Source organism: Cyprinus carpio, chromosome A3, assembly GCF_018340385.1.
Source record: "Cyprinus carpio isolate SPL01 chromosome A3, ASM1834038v1, whole genome shotgun sequence".
Taxonomy (NCBI): domain Eukaryota; kingdom Metazoa; phylum Chordata; class Actinopteri; order Cypriniformes; family Cyprinidae; genus Cyprinus; species Cyprinus carpio.
The window spans coordinates 30119477-30134680 of NC_056574.1; the positions used below are offsets into that span (position 1 = coordinate 30119477).

A 15204-nucleotide genomic window follows, 5' to 3' on the forward strand; every position below is an offset into this window, starting at 1 on the left:
TTCCCAGTAAGATAAAGCAGTTAGATTTGTGCTCAGCAAATGTACATTTATTTATGGCTAATTTAATCAAGTTCAGTTAATTAATTAAAATAGCTTTATTTAAGCTCAGAGTATATTTTTCCACACCCATACAGTAGGTCTTTGACGTGTTCCGTATCTGCTCGAAAATGAAGGCAATGCCAGAAAGGACCCCTGTTGTTTTGGTTGTGTCCGTCACAGTATTGAGGAGTTTAGTTCCCGCCTGCGCAGAATTCTCAGTCTCGTGTTCATTGCCTCGCGCGTGCAGAGTGAGTCAGACAGCGAGCTCAAACCCTCAAATCGCTGCTGGGGAAGCACGTTTTAGGGACTTAGCTCTTTCAGGTACTGTGTTGATGTTTTATTTTTTGAATGAGCCTATATTGAGACAGCTGAATAATAGAATAATTCAAATACCACGCTGATTTTACAAAGTGCGCTTCTTCGCGCATTATTTCCAGAAGCTTCTATGCGTTAATCACGTGCAGTACTAATTACTGGTTATTTGCTGCACTGTTGCATTAGTTAAAGTACACAGTTCCTGTGCGTTTTCGGCGTTGCGTAAATGATTAAGGCCGCGCGCTGATCGGACGCGTCATAAGACGGGAATATTAAATCACGTTTCCTTGTTTTCCAGCACATTGTTTCTCAGCGTGAGTTTGGTTCGTGCTGTGGAATATGGATTCGAGGAAAGTGTCTGAGTTAAAGGCCTTCGTGCAGCTGTGCAAAGACAATCCATCCGTGCTGCATCTGCCGGAGATGGGCTTCTTTAAGACCTGGCTGCAGGGGTCAGTGCTCGTTTGTGTTCTTCATATTTCTGTATTCAGCACTGATGTTATGTTTTCTATTAAAATAGTGATAAGCTACGAAGTGTAGTGATGTGTTTCTATAGCCAAAGTGCAGTGTCTGTGTGAGCAGTCGCACCCACGTCCAGCGTGACATGTGGCTCCCAGAAAGTTCCAGATTCATCATGTTTCAGTGGAGCACACAGATGCATAAACATCCCTGTATGACTCATATTAAATGCACATATGCTACTTTATTATAGAATGGGAGCAAACATACCATTACCAACAAAGAATGACAGCTCATCGTGCAAGGTAGGAAAAGATATCTAGAATCATTTTACTGTCTATATATATATATATATATATATATATATATATATATATATATATATATATATATATATATATATATATATATATATATACACACACACCATTGTGTTTGTGACAATATTCACTTATCATTACTGGGGAAGGAAATGCTTCTTAAATCTTGAGAGTAAATGTAAACATAACTAGCTTGTTCGCAATTAATTTTTTAGGTTATTTTTTAAATTAGGGCCCCATAAAAGCCATTTTATCTTTCCCTAAAATCTGTTTTTCAATTTATTATTATTATTATTATTTTTATAATTTTTTTGGATTCTGTGTTTTATGATTTAATGCACATTATTTAATTATTATTATTTGTCTAATGAAATAAATTTATAGAACTCTAGCAATTAAATCCATATTGTAAAATGTAATCAAATGAATATAAATCATGTAATTTACAACAAAGCATTTAATTTTTATTTTCTAGTCGAATAATAACTGGATAAATTAAAATTGTATATCTTTTTATGATTAAAAAATATATTATTATCATTACTTTAAGATTTAAATTTTTAGTATACAATGGTAATTTATTTTTGTCATGATTTCTTCCTGTTTTGGTGGTTTGTTGCGAAACTCTTTGCGTTTCAGAGTGTATTTGATGGTAGTTTTTCCTCGGATGAAACACTGAAGTGCCAGTGCTTTAGATTCATGCTACTTTACGTGATCTGCAACTGTAGCAGGGCTGTTGCATGATATTTTCTACAGATTGCTGTTGTTGTGTTTTCATTTGTCTGTAGGGAAGCTGTCCATGTGATGGAGCCCCCAAAGCAGCAGCAGAACCCCAACATGCCCCTCCATCTGAGAGTGAAGAGAGTGAATTAGGTGTGTTGACTCTAATATCTCCTGTAATATCTTTTGTTTGCTCCTCATATGTCATCTTGATATGCCATCGCTCTGGCCTTCTTTTGTGGATTGTTAATAGCTCTGAACTTTCTCTAAACTTTTCCAGTTATTGCGATTGTCGTCTGGCTCTCGATTTCTCGCTCCATGGCAATGTGCAACGTCAGCTTTGTTTCTGATATTCAAACTAGGGCCGTCAGTAGACAATGAAACAGCTGCTAACAGTGTTTGATGTGAAGCTGATCTCTAAGCTTTAAAATGAACCTTTATTAAAATATTAAATTTAAACTATTAAAATAGTCTGTTTTGCAGTATCATAGAAACTAGAGGCTGAAATCTTTTGACTGTGGAGGTAACAAAAGTAGCTTTTTGCTTTTACCTGAACTTCTGAAGGTAAAGAAGCTGCTTAAAGGTGCAATAGTCACTGATGCTAAACCTCATTAAAATTAGTTTATATCACCAATTTCAAATGCTCTATTATTTAAAAGATTTAGGTTGTAATTTTTTTTTAAAATCTTTTTGATAGACATCTCTTCTGTTCACCATGGCTGCATTTAATTGATCAAAAATACAGAAAAAGCAGAAATATTGTGAAATATTATTATAATTTAACATAATTTTTTTTATATATTTAATATATTTACAAATGTCATTTATTCCTGTGGTGTAAAGCTGAATTTTCAGCATCATTACTCCAGTCTTCAGTGTCACATGATCCTTCAGAAATCATTCTGATATACTGATTTGATGCTCAACAAATGTTTCTTATTGCTTCAATGTTGAAAACAGTTGTGCTGTTTGATTTTTTTTTTTGGAAGCCATGAAACTTTTTCAATATGTTTTTATAGATAGAAAGTTCAAAGGAGCAGCATTTCTTTGAAACAGAAATCTTTTAGAACATCATAAAGGTCTTTACTGTCACTTTTAACCGATTGAATGCATTCTAGCTGAATAAAAGTATTCATTAAAAAACACTCTTAGTGACTGCTTTGTTGCAGTCCCCAGAAATGCTAGCAGCTTACTGGCCTGTAAAGATTTACTTTGCACAGTCAGTTTTTAATCACGTTTGGTACTTGTTGAGTTTTATCATTTGCTAATGTCGATTTGGAGAATATGCTCTCGTTTTGTAACAACAGTTTCTAATACTTATGCTGTTATGTGAACTTTATCTGGCATTCATTTCTCCAGAAATTGATAATGAAGGAGTGATTGAGCCTGACACAGATGATCCTCAGGAGATGGGAGATTATGAAAACCTGGAGGTAAATGCAGTGAACGCGCAATATCGTGACAAATCAAAATTTCCATAATCCTTTGAAATGAGAGTTCATTGTTCTATGAAAACATACCGCAAAGTGTAGAACTCAGACTTTCTCCTCAGTCTAAAGAGACCATATATTGAAGCTAAAGGCTGGAATACATTACACAGCTTTTAAAATCTGAACTAGGTATCATACACTTGCCGATTTTATAAGTAGTTACAGAAGAAAAACTGAGGATTATATATATATACACTACCAGACTTGCGAGTCATTCTGGCAACATTATTATTAATATATATATAAGTTTGTATTCTGTGCAAATAAGAAAATGAATCCTGACATTTGTGATTATTTCAAGGTTATTTGATGACTGAATAAAAAAATGTATTTGACAAAATACTGTCATAATTGACTGAGGGTGTCCTGTATCTGCTTGTGATTCAAGTCTTTCATCAAGCTCTTAGTATGAAGTGAAATTATACAGACGGGATTATGAAATGCTTTGTTTAATCGCAGGTGACCGATGAGATGATGGACCAGGCCAATGAGAAGAAGGTGGAGGCTATTGGAGTGTTGGGAGACGGTGAGCTGCCTCTTACTCGAAATTATGAAATCTGTAATAATGAATCATAGTTTACGTTTCCTTAGTTGTAGTAATAATTCGTGATGAAATCATGAGGTTAAAATTTGTGATGAAATCAACAAAACATGCCAACTTTTCAGGTGACCTACAGAAAGCTCTAGAGCTCTTCACAGAGGCCATCAAACTCAACCCCAAACTGGCCATTTTGTATGCCAAAAGAGCCAGGTATCAGCCCATCCCTGCTTTGGTTTTTAGCGACCTGGTTTGTTTGGCGGTTGGTCACCCGTGTCTATTTGTGTCTTTCAGCGTGTTTGTGAAAATGCAGAAGCCCAACGCTGCCATCAGAGACTGTGACCGAGCCATCAGCATCAACCCAGACTCAGCCCAGCCTTATAAGTGGAGAGGGAAGGCCCACAGGTAAAAGAGCACCGCTAGATTTTCACAGAAGAGGTGTGATTTCTGCCTTGACACTTGTGTTCAGTGCTCAGTGCTGCTGATGGAGACCTCTCATTCTTACAGGTTGCTTGGCCACTGGGAGGAGGCTGCTAGAGACTTGGTGATGGCCTGTAAGCTAGACTATGATGACGAGGCCAGTGCCATGCTAAAAGAAGTCCAACCAAAGGTATCTGTGCTGAGCTCTTGTTTATGACCCTTACACAAAGACAGCTGAGCTGCTGTAATTATTTTTTGGAGAACAGTTGTATTAATTTGCCACCTGGAGAACCCTCTTGATGTTATTTAATCGAGTAATATAGTAATACTAGGGATGCACGATAAATATCGGCACAATCATATTTTGCGCAGCTTGTCAGTGAACGACGGCTGTGTGTAGTAAATGCTGCTCCACGTGAAAGCACGCATGTGTAGAGATTTACCACTAATTAAAGAACCAGCTTTACTGGCAAGATGCGCATTAATATCATGCCGATATTTATCGTGCATCCCTAAGTAATACTAATAGTTTAAATTTTCAGCTTATATTGAATGACTTATGTTTTACAAACACTTTTGATGTATTTATAAATTTAATGAATTTGCATGAACTAGACTTGCTGTGAAATGTCAAATTATTTGGCATTTTTGAAAGACTTCTGAACTCGATTTTGATACAGTCATGATGGATTTACATGATGTAATTTCCTGTTTTATAGTTTGCTTGTCACGTGACATGACGACAAAATGGCTTCCTGCATGTTGGATATATATTTTACCATAATTTAATAATATTCAATTCCTCTTTTGTTTTTGTTTTTTATATATATATCTGAACAGAATATAAGCATCATTGTTTATAAAGTTAGCATATTACTATTGCTTACATCACTGACCCAAGTACACCACTGTTCAAAGTTTGGGACTGATAAGATGTTTTAATGTTTTTGAAAGAAGAATCTTAAGCTCACAAAGGCTACATATATTTGATATAAATACAGTTAAATGGTTATATTGTGAAATTTTATTAAAATTTAAAATAGCTGTTTTCTATTTGATTATATTTCAGAATGTGAAACTACATTGTGACTATATTTTCTTTGATAAATAGAAAGTTCAAAAGAACAATTAATTTGAAATACTATTTTTTTAACAAATGTCTTTCCTGTCAGTAAAAAAAAAAAAAATAATAATCCACAAAAATAAAATCTTACAGACCCCAACATTTCAAACAGTAGTGTGTATTTAAAATGACTATCTTAAGGTAGTTTTTGAATGGTAGTGAATGATTGAAAATCACTACTTATATTGTGATTGTGCAAAATAATTATTTAAGCTTTTGTTGAAAACATCAAAAGCAAACTGAGTGTGCAGAAATGTTGATGTGGCTCATGTGATCCCACCTCTCCCTCACAGGCCAACAAAATCATTGAGCACCGGCGCAAATATGAGCGCAAGCGTGAAGAACGAGAGATCAGAGCACGGCAAGAACGAGTGAAGAAAGCGAAGGAGGAGCACGAGAGAGCACAGAGGGTAAGAAATCTATTGATTCGCATCAAGCCACTGCATCAGAATTTTCTGCACAGTCAGTCCTGTTCATGTGCATCTGTGTGTGCAGGAAGAGGAAGCCAGACAACAGACCGGAGGGGCACGTGGAGGATTCCCAGGATTCCCAGGTATAGAACAGTTTATGTAATAAGCCATACTGATTTGTCAAGCATTAAGAGAGGTTACTGCAAGCATTAAAGATCAACAATGTTTGTTGTTTGAAATTGTATAATTGATGTTAGTATTTGTGGTGATCCTTCAGGAGGTGCTGGTTTCCCAGGTGGAGCTCCTCCGTTTGGAATGGCTGGACTTAATGAGCTATTTAATGACCCAGAGGTTCTCATGGCCATGCAGGTAAAGTTAAGCACCAGGATGGTGCATTTAAACACAGTTAACAATTGCATGGACTGCAGTCTAAAATCAAAGAAAGCCTGAAATTATCAGGGAATTTAAAAATAATCATCTCAGTCAGTACAATTTTTGAAAATCATGGAAAGGTCGATAGTGATTTTTCTCGTTAAGCTCAGCGGTAAAATATTTGACTGGCTAAGTATTGATCTTAAGATAGAGACAAAGCCATAATGATAACCAATTTAGGATAGAATCTTACTTTTATGTTGGTATTTACAATAATTTGGTAAAAGCAGTTCACAATTAGCTCAATCAGTTCATTAGATTGATTCATTGGTATCAGTCTACATTTGAATAATTTTTTAGAAGTCTTATGACAGACAACTCTAAAAAGTATTAATCTCTTTAATAAAAAAAAAATCTTACTGACCTGAGTCTTTTTAATTGATTTGTAAATTGATTTTTGTTTCACAGATGCTTCATAATACATTGTGATAATAAATAAACCATTGAAATTGTTAATCACTATTACTTTTGTTTCTACTTTGGGTTACTTGGGTTGGTAAGCATTAGTATTGAACCATATTCATAAATGTCCATAATAAACTTTACTATATCTGACATTCCTGATCGTCTCCGCTGACTATAGTATCTACATGATGGAAAATTGTTTATGTATTATTATTTTCAGGACCCGGAGGTGATGGCAGCTTTTCAGGATGTGGCGCAGAACCCCGCCAACATCGCCAAGTACCAGAGCAACCCCAAAGTCATGACCCTGATCAACAAACTCGGCTCCAAGTTTGGCGGCCAGCAGCCCTAAAAAGGGCCGAAAGAGTTTGTGTCCCGTTCCAATACTCTGCTGTAGCTTTTTCTTACTGGGTTTCTTGCCATAAATCACAGACAGCACTTAGCTTATGAGACGCTAGAGATACTGATTTTAGACAAGTCTGGACTGTGCTGATGAGAGCAGAAGAAACTAAGAAAGAGTATCGGAACAAGACCAGAGATGAGAGATGTGGCGCTTTTTTGGGGGGTGGGGGGAGCTTGAGTGACGCATGAACTAAGAATTGGGTTTATTCCTTTAACGTTTTGTTGGGGACAAATTATATTGTGGGCTTCACTGAGGCTAGCACATTTAGCAATCACGATCCTGGTCACTTCTCCAGAATATCAGGGGTTTGAGATTTGAGAGCCTATTAAAGCTGACAGTTGCTGCATTGACAAACTTAACAAACGTGTCCATTCAGCATCCAGTTATTCAAGTTAATTAGTCTAATTCTGTTGACCTTCATCCATTCAGTATGCTACATAGTTTATGTTTGTGGTCTTATCCAGTGGAGTCAGGATCAAAATGGGGTCTAGATTATATTCATACAGATGAAAACATATTCCCTGTCCAAAGCAATCAGTCATTCACTTCCTGTTTAGATTTCATGGGTGTTCCTTTTAAAGGTTTTTGATTCATGTTTTTGTTCTTTAGTTCATTATTTTTATTTGCTCTCCTTACCCTCAGTGTAAAATTCAGTTATGAACAACATTCTTATTGTGACAAATTTGCATCTTGTATGGTTTTCATGATTTAATTCAATAAACATTTTGGTTGTTGCAAATATAAGTCGTCTGTTTATTTACGGCATTGAAATGTTGACTTATAGGCATAGTTCACCCAAAAATTAATTGTCATCATTCACTCACTCTGAGGTGGTTCCAAACCTTTGTTATGCTGAACACAGAAGATGATATTTCTCAGAATGTGGATAGCTAAACAATCAACGGCAGCCATTGACTTCCATAGTATGGGAAAAAAATATTGGCTACAGTTAACTACTTGGGTTACCCAAATAATTCAAAACATTTTTTTTTTTAGTGTTCAAAAGACTAGCAAGACTCCAGAATGGTTTATAAGTAATATATTGTATAAGTACAGTACAATACAGGTATCTCTTCAAATGTGAACTGACCTAGCACCAGGGGCCTGTACCATGATGGTGGCTGAACAAACTTAGGTTTACAGGATTAGTTTTGAGTTGACAAAACCAAACCAGTCCAATCCGGCTTTGTTGGTACCATGAAATTGATCAAGTTTCTCTGTCAACTCAGTCTTGATCCTGAGTTAATGGAGCAGTGCACATGAAAGAGTGACATCAGTAATGAACAGCCAATCACATGCCTTGAAACTGTGATTCACTTCTCGTGAGAGAGTCAGTGCGATTCACCACCAAAGATTAAAAGATTGAACAATATGAAGAATTTAAACACATTTACAAGATGAAACGATATATCCATGAAAGAGGAAAATTTAAAGAAGGCAAAGGCCTTTAAATGGTCTGTCAGTCTAGTTCTGTAGGCTACACAATCATGGGGAAGACTGCTGACTTGACAGTTGTCCAAAAGACGACCATTGACACCTTGCACAAGGAGGGCAAGACACAAAAGGTCATTGCAAAAGAGACTGGCTGTTCACAGAGCTCTGTGTCCAAGCACATTAATAGAGAGGCGAAGGGAAGGAAAAGATGTGGTAGAAAAAAGTGTACAAGCAATAGGGATAACCGCACCCTGGAGAGGATTGTGAAACAAAACCCATTCAAAAATGTGGGGGAGATTCACAAAGAGTGGACTGCAGCTGGAGTCAGTGCTTCAAGAACCACTACACACAGACGTATGCAAGACATGGGTTTCAGCTGTCGCATTCCTTGTGTCAAGCCACTCTTGAACAACAGACAGCGTCAGAAGCTTCTCAAGACAAAAAGAACTGGACTGCTGTTGAGTGGTCCAAAGTTATGTTCTCTGATGAAAGTAAATTTTGCATTTCCTTTGGAAATCAGGGTCCCAGAGTCTGGAGGAAGAGAGGAGAGGCACACAATCCACATTGCTTGAGGTCCAGTGTAAAGTTTCCACAGTCAGTGATGTTTGGGGTGCCATGTCATCTGCTGGTGTTGGTCCACTATGTTTTCTGAGGTTCAAGGTCAACGCAGCCGTATACCAGGAAGTTTTAGAGCACTTCTTGCTTCCTGCTGCTGACCAACTTTATGGAGATGCAGATTTCATTTTCCAACAGGACTTGGCACCTGCACACAGTGCCAAAGCTAAAAGTACCTGGTTTAAGGACCATGGTATCCCTGTTCTTAATTGGCCAGCAAACTCGCCTGACCTCAATCCCATAGAAAATCTATGGGGTATTGTGAAGAGGAAGATGCGATATGCCAGACCCAAGAATGCAGAAGAGCTGAAGGCCACTATCAGAGCAAGCTGGGCTCTCATAACCCCTGAGCAGTGCCACAGACTAATCGACTCCATGCCATGCCGTATTGCTGCAGTAATTCAGGCAAAAGGAGCCCCAACTACGTATTGAGTGCTGTACATGTTCATACTTTTCATGTTCATACTTTTCAGTTGGTCAAGATTTCTAAAAATCATTTCTTTGTATTGGTCTTAAGTTATATTCTAATTTTCTGAGATACTGAATTTGGGATTTTCCTTAGTTGTCAGTTATAATCATCAAAATTAAAGGAAATAAACATTTGAATTATATCAGTCTGTGTGTAATGAATGAATATAATATACAAGTTTCACTTTTTGAATGGAATTAGTGAAATAAATCAACTTTTTGATGATATTCTAATTATATGACCAGCACCTGTATTTATAGGTATAACACTTAAAAATCTAAGCTCATGTGAATCTATTGATTCTAAAACTTATTTATATTGCATATTATCTATGTTTATATTAATTTAAAATAAAAGTTTAATAATTACTATTAAACCAAGCTAGCTTGTGTAATGGATTAAGGGTATTATAATTATATAAATTAATCATAAAAAAAATATTCATCTCTAAAAACCAGACAATTTTATCTTTAAAAATGTTTTACTATGTAGCGTCCTTTAATTTGGAGTAAGAGAAACTGGGGGAGTGGCTTTATTGCATCAGAGATGTGTCACTTTGCTTGAAGCTGATTGGTCAAATTTCAGTTTGAGATCTCTAAACCAGAACATAAACTGCCCCAGAGCAGGTTAGCTGTGGAGTGTAAGTTACTAAGGCAACAAATGCCGCTAAATGCCAATTCACTTTCATGGTACCTAACACTAAACTGAAACTTACCTGTCTAGCCAGCTAAACCGGCTTCATGGTACAGGCCCCAGGTTCCTTAGACTCAGTCAAACATTTAGATAAGAACTCAATCTTCTCTCCACGTTACTTTTTATTTAACATGAGATGAAGTGACTGGGCTTGGTAAGCCTCTTACATAAAGCCTTACAGTAAACAGCAGCACAGAAATATCTGAGTTGTGTTAGAACGCAATTACATTTCAGAAATACTGGAACTGATAGAACTGGATTTAGAGTGGCTTTATTGGTAATTTACAGCTCAGAATGTTGCACATAACTCAAAAATAAAATAAAAAACACCATAACTAGTAACAATTTCAATGTGGACCATTTGGTCTTTAACAGGGAGAGAATGGTGACAACAAAAATGCATCCCAGGAAAGAAAATCCTAGATCTGAAGCACAGACACTGAGCTGCTAATGGCCGTACCTGAAAAACAGAGCAGCACAAGATGAGTATTAATACAAGCATACTAACATTTACAACCTAGGGCTGTGCAAAAAATCGAATACGATTTTCATGCGCATCTCATCAGTAAAGACGCTCCTGTAATTAGTAGTATATCTCCAGCATCTCCAACGTGATATTTAGCCCCTAAAATGAGAATTTTACCAAGGCAACCCTGCCGAAAAACGTACTTTTTAACCCCGGGATGCAGTTTTTATCAGGGAACCTCCTGGAAACGCGATTGGGCTAGTTTTGAGAAGCAACTGGGCAGGATTTGTTGTGAAAACCTGGCAACCCTGATCTTAACGCACGTGCTGGAGATATACTACTAATTACAGGAGCGTCTTTACTGATGAGATGCGCATGAAAATCGTATTCGATTTTTTGCACAGCCCTATTACAACCAATAAAAGACATGCCAGAAAATGTGTGATTGGATCAACAATGCATGAATGATAAACTTCTGGAAAATACAAATAATGGGGGAAAACAATCATTTCTAGCATGTATAACTGCTGATAATTGAATCAAAAGTATTTAACATTAATCATATGTGTATCCTAATAAAGTGATACAAGTTACAGGTTATCTACACTGGGTTCAAGAGGTCTTGACTGATGTTTAAGTGAACTAGGATTCTCTATTAATACATGTCCTGGGTCTCCCTCTTTTTTTAATGAAGAAACAAAATCACTCACTTCTGGAACTCCCACTCTCTGTTGTCCAGAGGACACACCTGTCTGGTCTTCAGCCAGCGAGAGATGCAGTGGAAGTGAAACGCATGCTGCAGAACCAAAAACAACATTTTAATAACACAACCGAACTGACCACAGTCCACACTTTTGATTTCAACAAATAAAACACAGTTGGTTGGTGTAGAGGTGATCATACTCACATTACAGACTCCCCAGGCCACTGTACACTCCTCTGATGTAGCCGACGCCTGATTGGCCTGACACTCTATACCTGAAGGAAGATGAACTGGACTTAAACGACTAAATAGCAGCTGAAAGTGTGTTAAACAAGAAACTACGATAGAATACAGTCAGGTGAGACCAAACGGGAGCTGATACTTACAGAGGTCCATAATGTGATTCCTGCAAATGGCACAGTTGTCCACCACAATGTCCCAAGCCCACAGAGCCACAGCATTCCACTGCAAGAGAAACACAGCTCTGGAATTAATTCAACCAATCACGTCTCTCAACACAACCTCATGGCAATTCATAACTATTTTACATTTACTCATACTATCTCATTTGTGCATTTCTGTACAATTTGCTTACACCCTCAGAGACAGTTATGTTCAGTGGTGGACATTTATGCTGTTTTTTGTTTTTGTTTTCCTAAACTTTGGTATGTTTGACCAGTTTGTTTCTAAGATACACATCAAAATAGTTACATTTTCCAGTGAGACTGGGATCCAACCCAATGCAAATCAGGAAATATAACAACTGTTACAGATCTACAATCCATGCACACAGGTCGGAAAATACATGTAGAAATCTGAATGCATCAGTCAAGATAATGTCATGAAACTTTCATGCACTAAATGATTACCATGTTCATTGTATTTAAGAAACAGAAAGGAACCACCCTGGTGTGTGTTATTAAAAAACTGAAAGCGCCTACTTATGCTCAAAACTGAACGCATCTATGATGCCTAAAAATGTTGTTCAGGTAAGCGACTCTTTAGGTTTCTAAACCCTAACCCTAAGTGATTTCTATTAGTGCTTCATGGCCTGGTTTAATAATCTCTTGGATTACGCAGCAGAATTTACTAACGTTAGTTAAATCAGAAGCGTCAAGAACGCCAAAATTAGAATTATCAAGTGTCGACTTGATATCAGATTCCACACATGTTGACTGTAATCATATAAAGAACACAGGAGAGAGATTAACATGAATAATGACGAGCAAGAGTAGCGCCGCCGATGCTAACCGGGGATTATAAACACGCCGCTGTGAAAGAGTTTACATTTTAAAGAGACTTAACTGTTTAAATGTATAATATACTTAACATCAATACTTAACACTGACGTCTCAATAGTATTGTACCTTTTTCACTTCGAAACGTTTTTTACTGGCTCCACTGTTAGCTCCACCGGGGGTGTCTACATCCATCGCGGCCGCCATGTTTGCTAATGTGATCTCGCGAGAGTGAGTGAGGGAGTGAGATCGCATAGTTCCTTAGTTTAATAATCAGCGGATGGGTTGCCCATAAATAAAGCAAAAGTGCGCAGTTTAGAATTCTGTTTATATTAAAACATATTAATACACTTGAAAAGTTGGTATTCTCTGAATATGTAAACTCTACTGTTTTATCGGGAAGTGGAAAAGTTCAGGTTCCACCGAGATTTGAACTCGGATCGCTGGATTCAGAGTCCAGAGTGCTAACCATTACACCATGGAACCAGCCGCTAGGCTCGGCTAGATATCACTGCTTTTAAAGGAATACTGATATAAACCCAGAAATGATTATATACTGATATATAAAGGAAATTAAGAACAGTTTTTCAAATAAAAGATTTATTTGAAAATGACACATACTTAACATTACGAAAACCCATATTTATGAGTTACGCCATATATATGTAAAAAAAAAAAAACAACAACGCTGGAATGTTTAACATATTCAAAATTATTCTGTTCTGCCCTGAAGTACATTGCACATTTAAGCACTATAAGTGAATGTAAAGACTGAGTACAGTGGCAACTTTGGTGACAATCTAACAACAGTAATAACACCAAATTTGTTCACCAGACTAATATATCACATTATCCTCTTAGTTTAAACCAAAAACTATATGGCTCTTATCCTTGATGACTTAATCCTTGGTCGCCTTCCTCTTTTTCTCTTTTTTGGCCTGGTTGTTTTTAGGGCCCGCACTGGTTTGAGTATACCAGACTCATTTTTCTTTGGTGCCGCTGTCAGTTTGGTCTTCGCTGGTTTAGGATTAGGTTCAGACAGCACGGGTCTGGTCTTTGTTGTGTTCTGCATAGGTTTGTTTGGTGCAGGGGCTTTGGTAGTGACGGAGGAATGAGCATTTTCTCCAGAACAGTTTTTAAAGGGGTCATATGATGTAATTTCAATGTTTCTTTCTCTTTGGGGTGTTACAAGCTATCGGTGCATAAAGAAGATCTGTAAAGTTGCAAAGACTAAAGTCTCAAATCCAAAGAGATATTCTTTATAAAAGTTAAGAATCAACCACACACTTCTAAAACGGCTCGTTTAAACACGCCCCCACATGTCTACATCATGATGTGGGAAGATTTGCATAACACCACCCAAATGTTCATGCAAAGAAAGATTCTCGCTGCTGACGTGAATTTAAATTGTATTTATTTACAGAGGTATATGATGTCACACTTCTCTGTGTGTGAAGACATTGCACAGCACAAATCTATGAATGAATGTTCCGAAGTGAAGTAAACTTCAACAGATATCCCCTGCTCAGGGAGTAGGGAGCAATGCACACTTTGTAGGGACCATGTCAATGGGAACACAGTTCAAGCACGGAGCTCACTTCTAACAAGCTGATTATCTGAATCAGGTGTGTTAACAAAGAAAGACGTGCAAAATATGCAGAGCTGGGGGGCGCGAGGACTGGAATTGAGAACCGCTGGTATTGTCATTATAATCCGTAATTATGTCCCCACTGGATGCTACAAAAGCCTCTTTTGTAATGGGTTTTAATGTTTTTGTCTCAGCGCTGCGGGACACATGGCATGACTATATGGTAAGGAGCGTAACATTTCCGTCACACGCTTGAAGTATTCGGCCAATCACAATGCACTGGATAGCTGTCCAATCAGAGCACACCTCGCTTTTCAGAATGATGAGCTTTGTAAAAATCAACATGTTTCAGAAGGCGGGGCATAGAGGAGAAACAATAATGTACAGTATGTGGTAAATAATGTGTTTTTGAAACTTAAACCGCATAAACACATTTCATTACACCAAATACACAACATAATGTTCTTTTTAGCATCGTCATATGACCCCTTTAAAGATGGCTGCCTCCATCACGGAGGAGGTGGGTGGATGGATAGATAGATAGATAGATAGATAGATAGATAGATAGATAGATAGATAGCTTGGCCCAATCCAGCGAATCAGATTTCCTGAAAGGCGGAGCTCAGACAAAAGTGGGGCGTGGCCTACTGCATCACTCAGGACTTCTGTTAGCACATTAGCTTCAAGATGAAGGACGCCCAGCTTGGGATCTCGATCTAGAGCTTTTGGCACTATATTTGTGATGAATTTATTGTTGAGGTAGAGGCCCGTCAGCTGAGGGACAATGGAAGGGAGCCCTGAAGGCTCTAGTTTAGCTATAAGGTTTCTCTCCAGATGCAGCTCAAGGAGTTTGGGGATGTGAGCCAGTGTAGCTGAAGAAGGAAACCCAGTTAGTTTATTACCTTCTAGGTGAAGGTACATGATCTC

General features: G+C 37.5%; 2 protein-coding genes and 1 non-coding gene across 3 annotated transcripts; 1 reads left to right on the plus strand and 2 right to left on the minus strand.

Moving 5' to 3' along the window:
• Positions 1–199: 199 nt before the first annotated feature.
• LOC109049411 (ST13 Hsp70 interacting protein) lies at positions 200–7810 on the plus strand. The gene is made up of 13 exons (XM_042729102.1): positions 200–360; positions 653–803; positions 1064–1115; positions 1919–2003; positions 3210–3283; positions 3800–3866; positions 4007–4091; positions 4173–4283; positions 4386–4488; positions 5715–5831; positions 5917–5974; positions 6109–6200; positions 6889–7810. The coding sequence occupies exons 2-13, from the start codon at positions 694–696 to the stop codon at positions 7018–7020; spliced, it is 1086 nt and encodes a 361-aa protein (XP_042585036.1). The 5' UTR covers positions 200–360; positions 653–693; the 3' UTR covers positions 7021–7810.
• Positions 7811–10537: 2727 nt separating this feature from the next.
• On the minus strand, positions 10538–12970 carry LOC122138158 (RING-box protein 1-like). Its single transcript, XM_042729106.1, has 5 exons — positions 12819–12970; positions 11838–11916; positions 11656–11726; positions 11459–11544; positions 10538–10742 (listed from the first exon to the last, which is right to left on the minus strand). Exons 1-5 carry the CDS (start codon positions 12942–12944, stop codon positions 10730–10732), a joined length of 375 nt encoding a protein of 124 aa, XP_042585040.1. The 5' UTR covers positions 12945–12970; the 3' UTR covers positions 10538–10729.
• Positions 12971–13103: 133 nt separating this feature from the next.
• On the minus strand, positions 13104–13175 carry trnaq-cug. The gene has a single exon. It is a non-coding gene; the product is annotated as a tRNA-Gln (tRNA).
• Positions 13176–15204: the final 2029 nt, after the last annotated feature.